Source organism: Lutjanus erythropterus, chromosome 18 (genome assembly GCF_056507025.1).
Source record: "Lutjanus erythropterus isolate fLutEry1 chromosome 18, fLutEry1.hap2, whole genome shotgun sequence".
Taxonomy (NCBI): Eukaryota; Metazoa; Chordata; class Actinopteri; order Lutjaniformes; family Lutjanidae; genus Lutjanus; species Lutjanus erythropterus.
Window position 1 is genome coordinate 32,908,555 of NC_139334.1, and position 22,692 is coordinate 32,931,246.

A 22,692-nucleotide genomic window follows, 5' to 3' on the forward strand; every position below is an offset into this window, starting at 1 on the left:
CAGAAATCCTTACTACATCACTTTCCAGACATGGCAACATGCTCTCCTGACAGTGATTTGTGGCTCAGCAAATCTCCCCCTCAATCTTTTGTCCAAGAACCTCTGAAGAGTTTTTATTTCAGGTGGCAAAAAAAACAGCAACTCATTTTGTCTTTTACCATGGTATCAAATTAGGTATGCAGAATCATGGAAATATAGTGGTATTAGTATCAGCTACTAAAGAGGCAGTGGTTTGTCTGTTCTGGGCTACTGTGGCCTCTATGGAAGAGGACCCACACCCTCTGTAGATATAAAGTGCTCATTCTAAGGTAGTGAAAACAATTCTTATTTTCAGTGATTTTACATTAATGAAAACAAACTTATGAATATTATGTTCCATGTCTGCCACTTTCTGCCAGTACATCCACCTAAATCTTACACACTGGACTTTAAAACCAGCTGCTGTTGACCATTTTGCTCACTGCTCTGAAAATCTTCGTGTCCAACAGTGACTTTTTAGATTGATCATTAGGCCTGCAGATATAAGACAGCAACTTGATTACCTGTCATCAGAGCCTCAGGCCCCTGAAATCTGCTGCTGTTTGGTTCTTAGCTGCAGGAGGGGAATAAATCACACATGAAGAAGAGTCACACCACAGCCATGAGAACAAAACAGAAAATAATGCACATTACCTTGCAGACTGCATTTCCATAGAGTCAACAAAGCCATTTGCAGTAATGAAAATGACTGAAAACTATATTTAAGGAAAAAACAGAAATAACAGTGTGGTGCAAATCATGCAGTTAATCTCAAGATAAATGGTAAAACAGAAACAGTCCATTTTTCTTTACTGGATCATTACTTCACAGAGTAAAGAAAAGAGGTTTTCTCCCTGAAGCTGTACCTTTCTTATATAGAAATTGACTTGTATTTCTGCAGGTTTTGCTGCTTTTAACTCTACAAACAATCCATGCATGCATTTATTTAAAATGATCTGAAACCATCACGAATGACTGACATTGAAATCTGCTCTGATATTGTTTTTTATTGTCTTTCTGAATTCTATTGGAAATTTTCACTTTAAAGGACAAGCCTGTTTGTGGTCTATTCTATCCGTCCATCAATCTTCAACCGCTTATCCAAAATCGGGTCACAGGGGTAACAGTTCCACCAGTTTTTAAAAATGAAAACTCCAATTCAGGCTTTAGCAAAAAGCGGTGACATAGGTTAGAACACTGGTGTCCTAGCCTCCCCTCCTCTACCTCACCCCCAGGGGGTTTATATGTAGCAAGCAGAAGCCTATGCCAGGTCATGTGGGAAAGTGTTTTAGAAGACCTTGGGAAAATACCATTTTCATGCTAAAACATGTGCTTTGACCACAATGATTTGAATACATAAAGAACACTCCTGGGAAGCTGCAGAATGATGTAAAACCTAAAAAAAATGCACTAGCCCTTTAATAGACTGCATATTCTGAGTTACAATGCTGCAGTTTCAGTATTAACTTCTCTGACAGAGGGGAGCCTGTTTGGCTTGTACAGCCCAATAGATATTAGATAATAGATGTCCCTCAAGTGATTATTTGAAGTTTTTTTTTTCTGTAAACCAGCGTTACTTTGAGTTATTTTGCAACTTACACATATCATCTCACAGGAAGAGAGAAATAACATATTCAGATCAGATCTAGACTCAGCGTAGAGTTCCCAGCCTCTGATCATTATTAATAAATGCAGTTTATTCTGCCAATGATCGATATCACTGCAGAGCTTATCACACAACTGGCTCATGAAGTGACGTTTTGAGAGTTTCCAACTGAGCAACAGGAGACTCATTTACTCGTCATTGTGCAAATATACGAAAGTGCATCTTCTCACCTCTTATCTAACTTTAGTTAGTCAGACTCCTGCCTACAAATCACATGTTCCATTCCAGCCTGTCAGCAATATATTCACACACTAAGCCAGATGTGAAATCGGCGTGAGAATATTACTTGATGTCAGAGGAAATCTCACTGTTATCAAGTCCAGACAGATATCCTGTTTTACCGAAAGAACTTAAACACCCATAATAATGTTTATTGATGATGGGGAGAGGTTTTTGTAGTTTCCTCTAAAAGACACATTCCTATGACAAAAAAAAAATTAAATACAGGATTATCCATATAACAAACACTGTAATATATGAATGAACACTGATTCCCACCCTCACATCAAAGGGTTTTGTTTCACAATTATTGACCAATGTCAAACGCATGCAAGTTCATTCATTCCATCAGAAATAATAATTTTTTCCGCACCTGGTCACAAAAGAGGTTTTAATAATAGTGAAATAAGTATAAGTATGTAGTAGAATTAGGGCGTGGTCTTTTAAAAATACATGATATGGAAGTAGATACACAGTTTATATTTGACATAAATCTGTTCACTGGTGGAGTCGCCTAAGACAGGAAAATCCAGCAGGGAGGAGGTTGGAAAAAAATCAGTTATCATATCCTTTCTGGCTTTGTTGGCGTGTCCCAATTCTTAGCTACAAATAGCACTTATAAAGACGTGTCCTGCTGGAAGATACCACTCCCCATAGGCGTACAGTGAATCTCACTGGCATAAGCCATTGCTTACAGTAGTTATCACAATGCTGTGGTGCCATGTGCCTCTCTAACAATTTACCATAAAATGTAAAAATGTTTTAGTTTGGTCAGTCAAACTTTGTCCAAGGCTATGTTAATTAGCCGTGGCTACAGCTAGCACCACCTACTTAGCTACCATAAATGTATAAAAAGATTAATTATACATATCTTATGATAATTTGAAGCATATAAAGTTGAAACTTAATTAATTAACTTTATTTTTTAAACTTAAACATGCCAACCTGCAGTGTCTTCAGCCCACGCTTTGGGGATCACTGTTCAAAGACAAATCATGTTTCACTACAGTAGTTTCTATAAGAAATATAAGAGTTAAATGTTTACTTGATGCACACAGAAAACTGCAGCTCCCATGAAAAGAACCTTAAAGCAAAACTTTCTAGCTATAATCGCTGCTGAACAAAAACTTTTACACCTCAGAGTCATTTGGAGAATCAGTGTTAGCTAAACCTTAACTAATTTCCCTCATTTATTCTCTCTTTTTGTTTTTTCTTTGTCCAGGTGTCCACAGGAAGCAGGGAGGACTTGATGACAGAATATTTCACCAGAAGTCCCGCCCCCTCTGCACCAGCCGGCAGAGACCAGGTGACTCCCACCAGCTACGTCACGCCCACTGTCCAGTCATCCAACCAGAGGCCAGGTCAGAGCGTCAAGCCCTCGCCTCGCCAGCCTGTGGGCCAGTCCCCAGCCTCGGGCCAGCCTGTCACCCAGAGAAGCGGCCAATCACTGAGCAGGGCTTTCAGCCTGGCCTCTGCTGATTTGCTACGCTCCAACGGACCAGACAGCTTCCGCGGAAATGAAGGCCAATCAGATGTGGTCGTTCGTAGACAGGGCGGAGGGGCTAACGGGAGAGAGCGGCCTCTCTCTGCTCGGCTGGCTGCGCCGACCAATCAGCATGGAGACGGCAGCTTCCTGAACCCACCTATCCACCACTCATCCTCTCTCAACCTGCAGACAGAGAGATACGCAGAGAGAGAACGAGACAGAGGGAGGACTCCCGTCTCTCGCAACGGCCCCTCCTCATCCTCGCCCTACCACCACCGCGGAGAGGTCGCCATGGTCACCCCCGTCAGGGCTGTGCCTGCCACACGCCCTGATGAAGCTGCCTCTGAGCATGGGGAAGCATTGAGGGAGGGGCGGTTAGGTGACTCCTCCCACTTAAAGAAAGAAGGTGACAGAGCGAGGTGTAGCTCTGTGGAGCGGCCAAAAAGCACGCCTGCGTCACCTGACCCCAACAACGACCCCCAGACTGTGTGGTATGAGTACGGCTGTGTCTAAATGCTGCAGTTAATGGCCATCTATGGGTGTGGCTGTGTCTAAAGCCTGAAACAGAATACTGAAACTACAGTCTGCTGGGGCTGAATACTGGAGCTTTATGGGCTGAGTCCAAACCCTCAGACACAAGTCATCAGTCTCTGGACTTTGCATTATGGATAAATGACAGTTATGCTTTGCTGATATACATCATCATTAAGAATCTGTCTAAATCCTGGAAAGCAAAGCCACATTTACAAACATCTCTTTATAAAGAAGACAGTTTGTATTTTCTCTGACAAATTTTTGCAGATGAACAAGTAAACACCACCTGCCAACAGGAGCTAAAGAGCTGCCAGGGATTTCACACGCAAACAATCGCACCTCAGCTACCGGCTCTGTGGACTCACCATTTTTCATCGCAAGCTGAATCTCTGTGTGGCAGATTTGAGCTCAGTCATTGATGGTCTTTTTAAGGATTGAACTTTAACACCACAACACTATAAATCATCTGAGAATACTGGAATTCATCGGCCTCAGCTGTTTTATTATCACCGTGTTTACTGTGATTCAGCAAGCAGCCTGAGCCCACAGGAGGGGTTTTGTCCAGAGGCAAAGGAGCCACCAAAATATTATTTTAAATTGTGGATGTTTTGACCAGATGATGATCCAAATGTGTGCTAATTTTAACACATACAGAAATGGAGATGGAAGCTGAGAATCTATAACACTTAAAGCCTGCGGGAACAGAGGACAAGTGGACCAGAATACTAAGGATGGGCTCAGTCTATGAGCTGGAACTCTGCGACTGCTGACCGACATGCTGTCTGGCCCTGCTAATTTTTTTTACCTGGATTCCACCAATTCTTAAAAACTGTACTCCAGGAATTAAAAGGGGTGATTGAACTTAAAGTGAAGGCAACCAGAAGCACCAGAGCGATTGAATGTATCAGATCTGTCCTCCTCCTCCTCTCCTCCGTTATCTCAAACACTGGAAAAGACAAGAAAGGAGGGAAGGAACCAGAGGAATTCAAGCAAAGAGAGTTGAAGCAAGTGAAGGGGAACAAAGGATAGAGAGAGAGAGATTAGGTGGAGGGATGCTGGTGGACAGATGAGAGACAGATATAGTGACGGGAGGACGGATAGATAAACAGGACAGAGATGGAGGGACTCCTCCCAGTTAAATTACAGTCTTTCTCCCTCCATCTTTAGATTTTTGTCCCAGCATGCAACACTCTTGACACTTTACTGGAAATGTTGCCGGGCCCGAGCCAACACTAGTTTCACAAACACACACACATTTATATAATGATATACACACACAGAGGCATTGTCCTTGAGGGGGTTGGTTGTGGCTTCGCTAACCATTGAGCTGGACTTAATTCACACACACACACACACACACACACACACACACACACACACACACACACACACCAGTGGGTAAACCACTGTGTTTTGGTAGAGTGAACTGCTGCATGCTACGTTAGCCAGACAGTTTGTAAGCACTGCAGAACACAGAGAGAGTCAGGCTGAATCCAGAACCACTGTGATCTGGATCATTAAGAGTTTGCATGTAATGAATCAGCTTTGGCACTAGTTTGAGTTTTATGACTGAACCGAACCCACCAAGTGTTTGTAGATCATTCTGTTGGTAAACACACCCATAATTTATGTAAGGACACAAAATCATCCAAGTGTCAACCAAGTGAATCTGTGACTTTCGTGCACCATTCTAACATTTTACAGTATTTACTGTATTTTCATGAATTAATTGTATTAGTTTTTTAATATATCACGTTACTAGGTCGGATGTAGTTTTCCAGCATGGGTCACTGAATTTATTGCCATCACATTAAATCAGTGTTTCCCAACCTTTTTTTTTTTTTTTTTTAATGGGGCCAACTTTTTAAAATGACAAACCATCACAACCCAACCTACAACAGGCCATTTCAGTAAATCTTTGTAAGTTATTTTGTGCATAAATGAGCATTCCTGACCATTTTTAGTGCTATTTCTGCATCACCTAATATTATCTGGACATCCTATTGAAAATATATACATGTTAAATGCTTTATGAATGAGAAATAAATACGTGTAGGGTGAGTTAACAGGCCATCTCAGGCTGTTTTTATTTCTTCACATAAGGAAAACAGTATAGGACATTTTAGCCTTCTTCATAAGCGAGACAAACAAAGTGTATTAAGGCAGAATAACAGACACATTTTAAATGCTTTATAAAAGGTGTACTGCAGTTATAAATCTTGAATTTGCTAAATTTTCTTTCATTGTCTTTTATTTATTAGGCGATCCAAATAAAATCTCCTGTGATCCACCTGTGGGTCGCGATCCAGTCTGTGGGAATGACTGCATTAGACTACAGAAACACAAGGTTAAATACACACAAAGATATTAAACACACGATCTTGTTCACCTTGTTAAGAGTGCTTCATTTGCACACAGACAATAAGATTCATTTCATGTAAATTAAATGATCAGTGAAACAGTGTAAATGAGCCATTGACATAAATTGTAGCTGAGCTGGTATTATGAATCAAATCCTCACGGTAAATATTGTTGTTCTACTTGTACCAGTGTATATTATGATAAAAGCTGTTTGTTTCAGAAGAAAATTAGATACTTGACAGATTTAAAGGGATAGTTCAGGTTTTTTGAAGTGGGTTAAACGAGGTACAGTCAGTGTATTACCTCCAATAGAAGGTCATCAACACGCTCCCAGTTTGGAGGAGCAGCAGGAGTACTGGTGTAAGAAGCTAAGCAATGTTCTGCTGTGGACAGAGTCAGCAGCAAAACAAAAAATCAAGATCAGTTTAAGTGTTCACTAGGTTCAAAGGGAACTGAGTAAACTGTCGCCCATCTGTATAAAAAGGCTGATTTAAGAAAATTAAATGAGTTATGAATAAATAAGTCCCCTAATGTACTCATTTACAGAGGGAGGAATGTTAGTTGTTTGCTTGCATTGCTTCTAGTTATAAAGTGGAATTACCTCATAACTTTTGATTTGGTCCAAAGGTTTCACCAAATAATCTGTGAACGCTTTTATTTCATATTGTTAGCAAATGACCATGATTTAAGTGGGATAATCAACTTGTGGGAGTGTGTTAAACCGCTTTTAGTCACTTCATATCAGATGGTTCTTCGCCCCCATGTTGTGCGTTCAAACCATTTAACACACACCTACTCAATTATCCTTTACACATTTCTTTACACTGTCACATTTCACTGAATTTGTCTAAATCACTCACACAAATGCACATTTTCACACGTCAAATTCTGTCCTAATCTTTTCACTCATCTTCCTGTCTGAAACTCATGACGGGAAGATGGACGCGAGGAGTCATGGTTCTACTGAAACCACATGGATGGTTTTGGTCTCGGGGGGTAATTTACAAATACTTGGTGTATTCTTTTAAGCCCATTTGAACAGAGAAAAGAGGAAGAGGAGGATGAAGATGATGAAAAAAATGAATTTCAACTGACCCTTTGTCTGTACTGCTGTTTGTAAATACAAACCTGTCCTCCCTGCATTATTAATGACTGACAGCAGAGGCATTCCTAAAAGCACTAGAAGCACTAGAAGAGGAGGAGGAGGAGGAGGAAGATGTAACACTGGAGTTATGAAAATGAAGACTGGAATCCATCACTAACCTTTCTGCTCACATTTGGAACAAATTTTTAATATGCAACAAGCTAAATTATTGCCTGTAACATTTGTACATGATGATAGATTTTATAAACTGGGATCCTTTTTGTAAAATCTGCTGGAACTTTTTACCTGGAAATGTTTGTTGATACCAAAAAAAAACCACAATCTAGATCAATTCCTGTAAACTGGTTTAAAAAACAACCCTGTGATTCCACTGTAAAGATGAAATATTTGTAGATTATTTTTTAAAAATGACAGTAGTGAGATCATGTCTGCAGATGTTATGATAGGATGTGAGACACTGTGGGCCGATTCTCAGTCTGTTGACTTGTTGCGTTGGTGTGTGTTGCCTTTGTTTTTGTCTGCACTTAAAGGCATCTCTGCATTATTAGTTCCCAAAGCCCTGCAGGATGTGTGTGTGTGTGTGTGTGTGTGTGTGTGTGTGTGTGTGTGTGTGTGTGTGTGTGTGTGTGTTTGTGTGTGTCAGTCAGTCAGTTTCAGTTTGCTGATGTCAGAAGAAAGAAAATATTGGATTGGCAGAAACAATTTTTCTTTTATTGCAACACCATCACACGCTCCTGTGCACAAATGCGCGTCACATTATTACTGTCACCGACTGTCTGAAAAGTGTGTGAATGTTTCTGTCCTGCCTGTCTGTCTCCCTGCTTTGCTGACCACCTGAGTGTCTGTTCACCTGTCTTACTGTCCCTTTATCCCCTTCCTGTTTCACGAGTTTGGGAGAGATCGATGTTAAGAGCAGAAACACCAAAATCAGTAGCATGACTCAGAGGACCGACAGGCCGATTTCCTTAAAACTCTGTGTCCTCCGTCTTGCGAGTCTTTGTGGGCACCATTGTGCAACCTCCAGCACACTGAATAAAGAGACGAACACAAGGACACCAAATAGCTGCAGATAATGAAACGCAGCCTCTCATGATGGAAGTGAAAGCAGAAGGTGAAATGTATCTGACGTCATGGACATTTCCTGCTGTAACTGAAATAAATGCTATTTTAGTTCACTTTATGACTTGCTGACTGCTCTGCTGTGATGTGACTACTGTTTAAAAGGCTACTAGTGTGATTCAGTAGAAATGATGTTATTCCCCTCCAAAAGCTTTTTGGTAATAAAGATTTATAAACATGAACTGATGCCGTCATGTGTCTTTCATACTGTAGGTGCCAACTGACATTAGCAGGGTGCTGAATCTTTTTCACACAACAAAGTGTCATTAATAGTAACATTAATGATGGCTTAGCATTATTCAAGCGTCCCAGTAAATCATGAGTGCACAGTAAAAACCAAATAACTAAGCAGTACTCCAAAAAATTGAGGGAATCAGTTGCCACAATTTTCTTGGGTTCATTAGGTCCAAAGTTGGAGGTAATCAGATCTTAAATATTTGGAGTTAGTACATGTACTCTTTGATTACAGTTAAATTAAAATTATTGATTGGGCCAATTTCAGTATTTTAAGTAATTGCTACTCAGAATTTTCATCCGCAGTAAGTGAACAAAACTGAATAAGTATAAAAACATTTTATTTTCAGTAAACTTATTATAGTTATATATTTTTAGTTGCCAAAATATTTGAGAGGCGGAGTGAGCAGAGGTGGGATGAATGTAAAAGTACTGGTTGAAGGAGAGCAGGGCAGGCAGAACTGTGACAGATAATATTTTATAAAAGTCAAAATATGATAAAAGTCAAAATTATAAGCTATAAAGTCAAAATTATGAGATTAAAAAGGGAAGTTTGTGAGATAAATAGTCAAAATTATCAGATAAAATTTTAAAAAGACAAAAAAAGTATCAGAATTATAAGATATAAAGTTGAAATTATGAGATAAATATACAGAATTGTAAGATGTAAAGTCAAAATTAAGTGTCGTAATTTGTCCCAAGTCTTAAGAATGAGTAAATATTGATTAGTGAAGCTTTAAAGTTGTCAAATTTAAATATATTGGGTCTAAAAATGCTGGAATTTAACTATAAAATACCCACCAAGTGTAGGTGCACATGGATTCTTTCCTTTATGGAGATTATAATCAGTTCTTGTTGAAAGTGTTTTCATTCACTCGTCTGTTGAACTGTATTGTGTCATAAGATATTTCCAGTATTTTTAATATGAGTGAGGTTAAACCCCTCTCAGTATAACAGCCTATGTATATGAAGTAACTTTATCTATACATATATATTTCAGCTTGGCATTGCCTGTCTGTACATACACTCTTTACATTTACTGAATGTTTGCACCATAAATTATTTCTATTTTAAATCAATATAGTCGAGTGCGACTCTCCTACTAAGTGTGGTGTGACTTTTTGTCATACTATGGACTTTTTATCTCACAGTTTTGACTTTTTGTGTAATATTGTCTGTCACAGTTTTGTTTGCCCGGCGCTCCTTCACTCAGTACTTTTCCACTGACCCTGCCTCTGCTCACTCTACCTGTCAGCCACGCCCACTTCTTCTTCTTCTTCTCCTCACCTGTGCTCACAGCTGCAGCTCATCACCAGTCAAACCAGTATGTAAACTCCTGCTCAGTCACTCCCAGATTGTTCTTTGCCACTCATGACTCTTCATTACTACTTTCAGGACTGATTTCCTACTGCTGACCCCGCTTGCCTCTGATCTACCAGCCTCCTGTCCCTGACCACGGGATCTAGTTTGGCGTTCCTGTTCATCTGTGGCTGCCTGGTGTTTGGTGTTTGGACATACGCCATCACCCACTCACCTGTTTCCCCGCTTCAGTTCAGCCTGCTGATCAAACCGCATCACCTGACTCTGAGGACATTCCTTGTGTGACGAACTGTAATGTGCGCTGCCTTACCTACCCCGCCATGTTCTTACTGAGTCTGGCATTAAAGGGATAGTTCACTCAAAAATGAAAATTGAGTCATTATCTATTTACCCTCATGCCATCTGAGGGTCAGGGTCAGTTGTTTTTTACATTTGCAGACTGATCCCCATTCACTTCCACTGTTTCGGAGATTCCGTTTTCCTCAGAAACTCCAGCAGTTTTTTGTGGACTAACAAAATAAACCTGACCCTCAATCGGCATGAAGGTGAGTAAATAATGACGGAATTTTCATTTTTGGGTGAACTCTCCCTTTAAAAGTTATTACCAACTGTTCCTGGTCTTTGGATCCCACCACTACCCGTTACATGGCACCACTGGGCCCTGCTCACCAACTGTCAGGTGCTTGTACCTTTGAGTAATTCTTGTAAAATGCAGCCTGATATCGCTGGAAATTTGTAAAGCCAACTAATCTTTGCCTGATACCTGAACAGACTCGATTCTTTTCTTTTTTTTTTACAAGGCGGTGAAACTATGACTAAAATCAGAAGTTAACTTCAAACACGATTCAACCATAAAACCAACAGGTTTCAGTTGTGTGCAGTCACCTCTTGTTACCCACTGAGGAAACAGCTTGGCAGCATCTTCATATTAGTGCTTAAGAAGAGCACCTGCTGTTATATGTGTATGAGGGTTTCCTTGGAACTCAGTGGTTTGATTAGCTGGCCCACACGTCACTTTAATGTCATCCTGTTTATCTCAAAATGTCAGCTTTCACTGAAGAGTTCCTCATACCAAATAAGATTTAATGTCTATTTCCCAGAGCACCTGAAGGCACCGTGAGTCTCCATCTCCCAGGCTGCTACAGATGTTGATCTAATGATGTTGACATGCACCCATTTATTTTTATTCCTCTTTACTGACCCTAACAACACAGTAGAATGGAAATGTGGATATGTGTGTGTGTGTGTGTGTGTGTGTGTGTGTGTGTGTGTGTGTGTGTGTGTGTGTGTTTGAGGGAAAGACCCTTTACACTCTCACTGCAGAGGGAAAGTTGTTGCAGTAGGAAAGTCTGAATCACTGGAGCTTCTTCACATCTCCTACACACTCAACTATACTGATTTAAAACAAACAGGATTTGACTCTGGTGGCAAACATTCAGTAAATGTCAGGAGTGTGTGTACAAGCAGGCGATGCCAAGATAAAAATATGTATAGATGAAATTACTTCATACACATATAGGTTATTATACTGTGAGGGATTTAACCTCACTGATATAAATACTGGAAATATCTTATATATTGAGTATAAGATGATACACTTCAACACACAGAAAACACTTTGAACATGAATTAAACATTATAATCTCCACGTTTTTTTTTTTTTTATCTCATGACTTGTTATCACATATTTTTGACCGTCTCATAATATCAACTCTATCAACTCAAAATTCTTACTTTTTATTTCATACTATCAACATTTTCTTTTATCTCATAATTTGGACTTTTCGTCTCATTATTTCTACCTTTTATCTCAGGACATTTTCCCCTCATAATTCATTAACATTAATTTCCTACATCTTAGAATTATGACTTAATGATTTACCGCGGATGTTTTTTATCATACAGGTGGAAATGGGCTTCTATAGATGACATACAGGCTGGTTTGCATTTTGACACGTTTTTTTTAATATAATTGCGGTCTCTCTCTCTCTCTCTCTCTCTCTCTCTCTCTCTCTCTCTCTCTCTCTCTGTGTGTGTGTGTGTGTGTGTGTGTGTGTGTGTGTGTGTGTGTGTGTGTGTGTGTGTAGGCAGAAAGCGTGCTCTTCAGGAAGCGAGACAAACCACGCTTATTTGTGAGCGACAGAGCCGGAGAGAGAAACAGAGAGAGGAGGGAGCTGCTGGTCAGTTTGATGCAGATCTTCACAAGGAACAGATCCGGTAAGAAACCAGCGTCTCTGTCTGTCTGTCTGTCTCTGTAAAGAACTGCTGTGTGTGTCTGTCTGTGTGTGTGTGTTTTTTTTTACCTCTGCAGAACAATCAGGGGGAGTTTTGTTAATAGTTCTGTCACTGAAGGGCTTTTTTTTTTATTACTGATCCTGTTGAATGTGGATCATCACAGAGCGGACGGACAGTCAAAGCCACCATTTATTATTTATTTATTATAACGAGTTGTGGTTAGAAGTGATCAGAATACCTATACAGGCTTCAGTTATTAATTATTGATCAGAACCACCAGGTCCTGTCAGCTGCAGTGTTGGAATCAGTCACAGAAACACTTTCCATCACTGACTGGACTTCATTTACTGTGAGCTGCAGCAGCTGACTCAATCTAAACAGACCCTCTTATTTTCACTGGTTGGACTGTAGAGCTTCATGTAATATTCATACAGGGACTGAACAAGTGTGGGATGTAGCTCTACCTCACGTCCACCTGATGTTCTCCATTAGCTGCTCCATTTTATTCTACATCAAACCATACAGATACTGTAGAAATATCACAGGACTCTGCTGATCTGAGGCACAGCTCTTCTGGAAATATCACAGGAATTTAATGAAGATGCTATTTGCTCCCTGACATCACAGACATATTTTGTAGTCTCTGCATTTTTGTGTTGATGTTGGGAGTGTTTATTGTACAGCTGTGGTATTAAAGAGGAGCTGGATTCAGACACATGTGGCTGCAGGCAGGAGATGACTGCTGCTTCACCTCAGCAGCTCTTTCTGCCTCGCAGACTGACTGACTGATGCGTGGCTGAGCAGAAACTACTCTGAGTTTATGATTGTCAGACTCTCAGAAGACAAGACCAGTAACTGAGTGACTGATTAAATGGAGGGATGACTGACTGGACTACAATCTTAAAGGGCCACTTCACCCACAGCACAAAATTGAAGCTTTAGTTTCCACTTGGTGGGGATATAAGCCGATTCAGGTTGCGATTTGATCAGCTGCTTTAAAGCTGCATTAATCCATATTTTCAATATTAATGAATCAGAGGACTGTGTGTGATGTGACAGGGTTCATCCACAGAAAATTACAGTGGTGGAAAGTAACTAAGTACACCTACTCAAATACTGTACTTTTTGCTGGTAATATTTCTGTACTTTTAGTCCAGTAGAACTTGGCAGGCAGGACTTTAACTTCTAACAGTGTTTCTACTCTGTATTGTTACTTTTATTTAAGTTAACAAACTAGAGCTGCAACAGTCTCATTCATCATTATTAAAGTAATTGCCAGCAATTCTGATAATCGATTTTGGTTGGTTTGAGTTCATTTTTAAGGGAAAAAAAGTCTTCAATGTGAATATTTTACTCCTCCTGAGAGTAAACTGAATATCTTTAAGTTGTGAACAAAAAAAGACATTTGAGGACGTCATCCTGGGTTTTGGGAAATGCTGATTGAGATTTTTCGTAATTATCTGACATTTTATGGACCAAACAACTAACTGATTAATCAAGAAAATACTGTACTCTTTCTACCACTTGAGAGTTATCATGGCACTCATCAGTTCCCCTCAGACCTATGGAGCAGGTTTGGGCAGCATATCAATATTACATTGATATCATGATAACAGATATTTATATATTTTTGATACTGTTATAATGTGATATGACATTTTTTTCCTGTTTTAAAAGCTGTATTACAGTAGAATTGTCATTTTCTGAACTCACCAGACCATTGTAGCTGTTCTATTATTTGCATTTACCCTCTTAGTCATTATATCCTCATTACTAATGATTATTTATTGAAAATCCTCTTGTGTTAATATTGTGTTAAAATTGTCTACTGTGCAATAACTGTTAATACTTTGATATAGCTGTTTAAACACTGCAAACTGTTGACAGTGTGCAACACAGGGTGTTGACAGTTTATTTCTACACTTTCATTATTATTATTTAGAATATTTATCTGATGAGTGCCTGTGGACTGTAAAATCTTTTTTTTCAGAGATCCAGAGCAAATGTTGTTGTAGGCATTGTATTCTAAAACACCAATATTTGTCCATACAATACTGTCACAATATTGTGATATTTGATTTTGTCCGTATTGTCAAGCCCTACTCTGTAACTTCACTGTTTACTGTATGTGTACTGAGCCACTGTTTGCTGACATGTTAGGTATGTTAACTTTTTAAAAAACTTAAAATAATGATGAATCCACATCTCTTTAAAATGTCTTTAAAAAACAAAAACAAAAAAACAAAACAAAAAAAACTGGTGTATGTTTACTGTCATGCGAGTTTCGGTATCCAGGGCAACAGTGCTGTTGAGTGACAGATACCCTGCTTGTCATTCTGATTTAATACTTCTCTGCTACGTCTCATGAATCTCTTCTGCCTTTTATTATTTATCATTTCGCTCCAGGCATGTGAAAATGTAGCGTATGCATTAGAGCAGGTGTGCATGAAAATACAAAATGCATTCTGTATTGATTCAGTGAGGGACGGTGCATTTTATTTTTCATGGGTGATCTAAACTAAAATGTTTCTGAAAACATTTGATGTAAGAAATATGAAATGCAGTTGATCCATATTTGATCTGCGCGAGTGTGTGTTCAGATGGCACTTTATTGACTAAATGATGCGTTCATATGATCTGATCTGAGATGCTGTTGCTCTAGTGTGGTACTGAATGTCATATAGAACCTTTAACTTGAATTTAAAATAAAGTTCTGTGGGTTTGAACAAAGTTCGGCTGTACAGTATGAGTCTGAAGGAAGCGAATGACATTTATAAATAAGCTGGTTTTAGTTTTCCAGGAAGCCGTCTGCTAGCTCGCAGGTTGTTGTTTAGTTCTTAACTTTGACTCCTTGCCCACAAAAACAGAGAATCAGTCCAGCGGCTCTGTTAATTTAGTCTGTATTTAGACTTCTCATCCATCATATAGACACATTTTTATCAGCCGCTTTTACACTGACTGACTCTAGTAAGCTGGACTCACATGAATGGTGGAGCAGCGGCATTGTCAAAGCATTTCAGCGCACCGCAAATCATTAGCGTCAACACTCCCAGCACAGAGAGAATGAAATCAAGACATGACTATAGCCAGTCACAAGAAAGCAGCAAACAAAAGCAACTGGCAACACAAACATTAGCTGTAAATGTAATTGATTTCTCCTCATCCTGAGGTTTTTCTGATTGCCACTCAGAGCAGAACTCCGACCACACAAACAATAATTGATCACGATGTAATTACTTCTGACTTGTGCTCTTACCGCACAATTCAGCCACCCTTTTTTTTAATCTCCTTACAGCCCGCTCTTGGGTCCAGTCCCAGACGTTGGGCACCAGTTGGACAGAAAGCAGTGGCTCTTTGTGTACACTAACCTCATTCATCCATGAAAAGCTCTCAGGGCTCTGCAGACATTAGTAGAAAGGCAGAAAAAGCCAACCCCTGTGGCTTTACATACAGAATTCAGCTGAAGCGGAAGTGCTAAATGTAGAGGCCGAGGACTGCCAAGGCCCTCACAGGGTGCCCAAGGGCCCTTTGAGACTGTGTGAGAGGCCCACAAGGGGGTTCACTGGCCCTAGCAGAGGTTCCCCAGTGTTCTTAAGGGGGGTTCACAATCTCAGAAAGGACCTTTGATGATGGATCTTGGTCTTCAATGTTAGTTCTGGTGATTTGGAACTCCTTGCAGACCCCTGACACCTCAACTGGGCCCTCAAGAAAAGTTTGAGTCCTGCCAAAGACCTGCTGGGTTCCACTCAAGGCCCTATGAGTGACAATCCCAGGACTCTTCTAGTAGGACCTGTGGCCTGGTATACTGTAGGTCTACCATCTCTTCAAGACTGTTCACAGGCCCTAGTAGTAGCCTTGAAGACCCAGTAGCACCATTAAGGCTCCACCTACTGACCCTGGAACCCTCATTACAAAAACATTAGCTGGTAGTCCCCCTTGAGCATCTGGTGGAGGTCCCAGACCTAAAGGAAGTTTTGCAGAGAGACCCTGGAACAACCTGCACTTGGGCCACAGGGGAGTCCAGTAGTCCTAATGCAAGTTTCACAGGCCTTCAGTTGTTATCCTAGGACTCTCACACTGGACCTTCTTGTGGCCCTTGTGGATGTCTCTTGGGTTCTTTCCCTCCAGCAGGGCAACAAGGGTCTCAGGGTCCATCCAGGGAGTCCCAGGGATTGTATCTAGAAGGTGATTTGCAAAACTCTCATGAGAACTGTACATGTTGTTTCTTCATCGTGCAAACTAATTATGTTTTAGACTGTGGTTAAGATATGGATGGTGTTAGGGACGTAAACACTTGGTTACGGTCTGGGAAGGATCATAGTTTTGGGTTTCAATGAGCACTCTCACAGGATCCTTTGTGGGTCTGGTGTTCCCTTCTGGACACGACCAGCCCATGGAGGTTTCTAGCAAGATTCAGCAAGATTTAAATTCCATGACATGATTTGACAGAATTTTACAGCGTCACTATCATAATTAGATTCAGTTTAGTCATGCAGTGCTAACAGTTAACAGTACAAATGCTTAATGTCACCCTGAATAAAAATCTTTTGGAAGTCCTGCTATGGGCCTGGATGAAGTTGTAGGAATGAGAAGATTAAAAATGGTTCTCAAGTAAGGTTGGGTATCATTTGGGTTTTTTCCAGTCCCGGTGCTATTGTACTTGTAAAATAATACTTCTTTAAAAAAGAAGCATAATATGATGGTCAGCGACATAAAAAAAAAATGGGCTCGTCTTTGTCTTTCACATATGTAAAACCTAACTGAAATGCACTATTTTAACACTACGTAACAGTTGGTTCTAAAACTAGTAAAATAAATTTGGAGTTTGTATTCATATTGTAGAAACTTAAGTTTAAAACTTCAGCTTTAATTCTTACATAATACAAATATGAAATATGATCATATTTCCTAACGTGACTACAGGCTGCTGTGATTATCATCAGTGTTGTCATCAGACAAGTCGTATCTAGTGTTTGTGTGACCACATGCCGACTGATCAGCTCGGCATGGGGTCACACAAGCAGCCAGCACGTTCTATATCTCTGCTGTCAAGTGTGTCCCTGTGTCACCAGATGCTGCCCCTCTTTACACACAACAGTGAATTTTTTAAACTAAAATACAGCCACACTTTAGCTACCAGCTAACAGAAGGCTACAGTCATGTCACCACCTGCTGCCAGAGACATGAGTGTTGTGGTGATGTCAACTAGCGCGTTTGGTGATGTGTCTGTCATGTTTTGCACCAGAGGGCAACTATTTAAGTCTGCAGCTCAGACATGCAACACTGGAATGAGGCACGGTAATCTGCGTTGCGATGTGGTCCGATAGGTACCGCTCATAAAAGAACTGATGCCATGCTGGCACCGAGTTTTAGTACCGAACACTATCCTTACATTATTTTGAAAATTATTCTTTCTCCTCTCACTCTCTGCTTCTTCCTTTCTCTTCCTACCTGATAAGCTTCTTGTTAAGAGTCTCCTGAGGAGAGGCAGCGAGCAATTAGATCTCTGGCTAAACACCTCAGAGAATACCTTAGTTAATATTCTGTGTGAGTGTTTACTGGTGGCAGAGGTTTGGGGTCCGGCATAAACCAGCAGCAGACCAAAGTGTTTTGTTGTTAAACTTAAGTATTCTTTTGCTCGTCCATCGCTCAGGACACTAGACTATTAAAAAGTGAGTCTGGCAAGTGCAAAGCTCATATCTTGAATTACAATAAGCTGGATAGACTTTCATCCTCATTAGAAGAATACCACAGATAAGATTGTGTGGAACGCGAGGCGTGTGTTCACCCTATCACCCTATCACATTTACTGCTGCTTTCTACAGTGGAGGCATGATCACACTGTATATGGGGATATTTGGAAGCAGATTATGCCTATAAATAATGCACTGTTTTCTCTGCTCTCTGTGACCGGCACATAATAAAGGCATCTTGGCGTATTGTGTTACCTTATTGTTGCGTTGCGGTCATAGCTTATCGCCTTGAGCAAGGCTGAATTTCCATGCAGACAGCTGCCCCACGGCTCCAGACCCTCAGAGGCTCCAAAAGCCCCAGGTTCATCGTGTGTATTGTTTGTGGTCATTTTATTTACTAAAGATTTGTTTGTGACTGTGTCTCTGTATTGCATTTTCAAATGAAATTTAATTTCAAAGGCCACCTCATCATTTCTTGTTGGGCCATGTGTCAATTAGTTTCAGTACTTTCATTTCTTAAGGTCACATTGTTCTGTCATGGTTCATATTGTGATCGTGATGTTTTGAATTTGTTGACCTATAGATGACAGGATACATGCACAGTGCACATTCACTCCCATTTGTGTTTTTGATTTAATAAAGACAGCAGAGTGATTTAGGCATCTGTGATTTTGAACACTTATGGAATCTCTTATCCAAACACAACCTGTCCAAAGTAAGAGTCTGGCAACCATATCATCCTCAGAAGAAATTTTATTTCAAAATAAATAGAAGAATAACTCTGTAGTTAGGATGGCTGACCAGAGAAAACAAAAGAGTGAATTATGTCTCACTGTTGCTTTGTGGGCAGGTGATCTCTGGGAAATGCAGTGCAAAAAAACAGCAATTAGCAGCAGCAGAAAAAGATGGATACAAAAAGCCACAGAGGGTTTTGCAAAACACCACCTACTAAATACTGGCAAGGACATGTCTTATTAAAGCTGACCATACTCATCATCAGAGGTTGTTGTGATGTTTGTGATCCAACCGCACATTTTCCTTTGATTTAAGACAGTGATGACAGCTGTCGGTCTTGACCTCTAAGTGGTCCAAATCAGAATTTGACCAGTAGTCTCTCAAGTCTGAGACGCTTAATTCTACCTGCTATTATTTTGAGCCTATTGTTGCCATGTAGCCATGTGTTGCTGTGACAATCAACCTCTTTGGTCCAGACTAAAATACCTGCACAAATATTGAACGGATTGCCATAAAATTCTCAAACATCCATGGTCCCCAGAGGGGGGGGGGGGGGACTTCCTCTGGATCACCAAATTATTTTTTTGATCCAAGAAGCAACAAGAAAGAATAAACAAGGTGCTCACAGTTGTAGACTAGTAAGCTCCAGGTGAATGCAAGGTGAAGCTGGTCAACTAGGAAAAAGCATGCATTTATTGCATTTATGCACTTATTTCTTCTATATCGCTGTTACTGTGAATCTGGACTGTTTTGCCACATAGCTGACTTATTGTAGGTGTATTGTGGGATATGCTGATGAAATCTGGCCACATGGTCAGTAATTGTTTGTATGACGTGTCTTCAATGTGTGATAAACTGGAGGGATTTAACCACCTGGCCACTATTTGTCTAAATGAGGTGTATTCAGCGTGTGATTGGCTGGTGTGATTTGACCACCTGCCCACTAATTGTCTACATAAGGAATCACAACTCTCCACTCTTGCTGGCTCCTCTTTCCATTCACGCCCAGTGTGGGTCAAAACCAGTTGGCGTCTTGTGAGGTTTTTAACCTTGATATGCGCTAACCAGTAAAGACTTTTAAAAATATATCTTTGGCTCAGTGGAAGAGTGCTTGAAGTAAACCTGGTGGCTCCCTCCTTTTTCCTACTTTTTGATCCCGTTTGAATTGTGCTGCGTATCACACAGAGGATATTTATCAATTTAAAATATATTTTTTCAAGTCAAGAAAGTTGCAATTTGTCATAAAACTGTTGAAGTATCAGACTGTGAAGATACAGAATTAGAAACACTACGCACCCAGAAGTCAACTTCCTGATTTTTTTTGCATGTTTTGCCCTTTAATGATGTCTTCTCAAAAAAATGCATTTGATTCAAAGCTAAGTCTGACATAGGTTAAACTAAGGCCTGGGTGAAACAGCTGACAAACCTATAAAGATAGTAAAGTTTCATATCAGTCAACATCGATAATTATTGATCATGTAAGTTGTGACGGTGATAAGATGAGTAAATGTAACCACAGAGATGACTATTGGTGCTTTTGCAAAATATTAACCCAATGAGATTTTTTTGATAAATAATCATCAGTAGTGTGGATATAATTCAGAAAATTACTTTACTGTATGCAGCCTTTAAAACAAGGAAAAAGCACTTATGACATATCATGATATAACAATATGCAAAATCCATGATAAATCTTTAGAAAAATGCAAATAGTTAGTTTAAAAACGTCAGGCCCTCTCCAGTTATTTGTCTCAAGTCCAAGTCAAACCTCAAGACATAAATCAAAGTCCAGTTTTTACATCAAAGTTAGTCAAGCGAGTCTCAAGTCCTCAGGTCATTTGACTCAAATCTCCCACCTCTGCTACATGTGAGAATCATGCATGGATTGTCATTGTGAATGTGTGTAAAAGCACTACGTCAACACAATTCATTCTGTTAGCTTACAGCAGTTTTGTTGCAGAAGTGTGAACAATTGCAGCCATTTTCAGGAAGGAAATGACACATTTGATACTTTTGTAGCATGTGAATACATCAAGCTTTAGTGTATGAAGACTACCTTAAAATGGCAAGTCCTAAAATAAAAAGTATCTGTGTTGGTTTTCAAAAACGGAAGAACGGGGACCAGTTCAGCCTCTTTTCCACGCTAGTTTCATCATGGTTTCTGTCGCCGCTCTAACCAAACACCACAAATGGCAAACACTGACTTTGTACATCCTTGTCTGTATCAGAAAAGCAAACGGAGTAATATGTTGATGTTATTCAGAGTGATGGTTTCATCAGCCTCAGAGGCACTCGTCTGGCTGCGATGGCCAAGCACTGCTGTGAACATATTATCAAACGGCGGCATGAAGGCGGTGCATGGAGCTAGATGATGATGCAGCACACATAAAATCATATTTAATGTCATCTGTGAGGTCGGATCTCTGTGAGATACAATTTCAGGAGCTAAACACACAATTTCAGTTGATTTAGCTTTACAGTGAGTCATGAGTAAGACTGTTTGACATAAATTGGATGAAAATCTGATAATGTGTGACCCAGATCTGATAGTTGCTCTGTGATAAACTGATTACTAATCAACTGTCTGAAGCTGACATGAATTTAGATGATGTTAATTTTAGAAGGTTATGATGGGAAAGCAGATTGTTTTGAGACATCCTGTGTGTAGTCTGAACTTTAAAATATGTGATTAAGAGTGACTCACCCCTGCACGTGTGAATGCAGTGGGACAGACCAGCGGAGGACTCATCACACAACACCTTATGTTTGTGTTGAACACGTGTTTCTTGATTGATATGACAAAGGTTGATGAAGGAGGACACATGTCACCCTGCTATCAGGACATGTAGACACTGAATCATGTTTGTTGGAGAGCACATACCGAAAAAGAGTGTAAATCAAAGACCTGAGATGGAAGCTGATTTACAACTTGCTGGACAGAATGAGGATATTTTCCCTGAAGGGGAGGATGAAGGAAGTCATACAGTAGGGGAGTTTTTTTTTTCAGATTAGTTACATCAACAGTTGGAAAATGTTTTTATTTTACGTCACAAAGTATGATGAGGTGATGATGGTGGAAACTAGAGACCATCTTGCGATGAAATCCCACCAGCCCAGACGTCTGTCAACATGTTGCTGTTCCAGCCCGTGAGTAGTCATTATCAGGCCCACATGGAAAGTGTGCCCACACAATTCTGCTGACACCTCCACAGATTTTAATGGATGCTGCTGGTAAAACTCAGAAGATTATTCAGCACCTAGCAAGTTATTTATTAATGTGTAGTGGAAACCTTGAGACCACTTGTATGGATCAAAAAGCTTGGGACAGAATCATTCCTATACAAATGCTGAAATAATTCACTTATAGTAATCAAGTAGTCCACTTACACTGTTCTTTTTGGGTCTTTCATACATGATAATGTACAGAAAACAATTCTAAAACTACATGTAAATGTGTCTTTGTGATTCTGATGAAGACACAGACAGTGTTGAAGTAGTCCTCCAAAAAATCTTTTTGCATGAAAATCCGTGGGCTCAAGTAATACTTTAAACAAGTTATCCGAAGTTTGTCCTCTCACAAGAACAGCCCTATTCTGAGAAGTGCCAGACAGCTGATTGCTGCTGTGTGTGGGCTGATTTGAGTGCCTCTAACCTTTTCCTTAATTTACTTCTATGATACGTTGCTTCACGGTGACCCGTCTGCTTCCAGCTGGCTACCTGACGCTGGACACTGAAATCATGGTGGTGAAAAAGAGTAATTTACTCTCGAGAAAAATTGGTGTCAGCTTGAAGCTCATGACAAAACAAGCCAATGAGATTCAGCTGTGTAGTCAACTCAAACAACAAGAGACAGTCTGGAACTGATGGAGACAAAAAAAGTCACGTAATGCCCCCTTGAGTGAGCCCTTGATGAGTTGTCTGTATAATTCCTTTATATTCATGTCAGAAATATACAATTTTCAATTAG

At 40.0% G+C, this 22,692-nt stretch overlaps 1 protein-coding gene across 1 annotated transcript in view; it reads left to right on the top strand.

The window, feature by feature from the left end:
• ccdc88c (coiled-coil and HOOK domain protein 88C) overlaps nt 1–5,149 on the top strand; it is a 58,788-nt gene extending 53,639 nt beyond the window's left edge. The window contains exon 31 of the mRNA XM_084742201.1: nt 3,126–5,149. Coding sequence (XP_084598327.1) covers nt 3,126–3,902 — 777 coding nt within the window. The 3' untranslated portion in view covers nt 3,903–5,149. The remainder of the gene's footprint in view (nt 1–3,125) is intronic.
• The last annotated feature ends 17,543 nt before the right edge of the window (nt 5,150–22,692 follow it).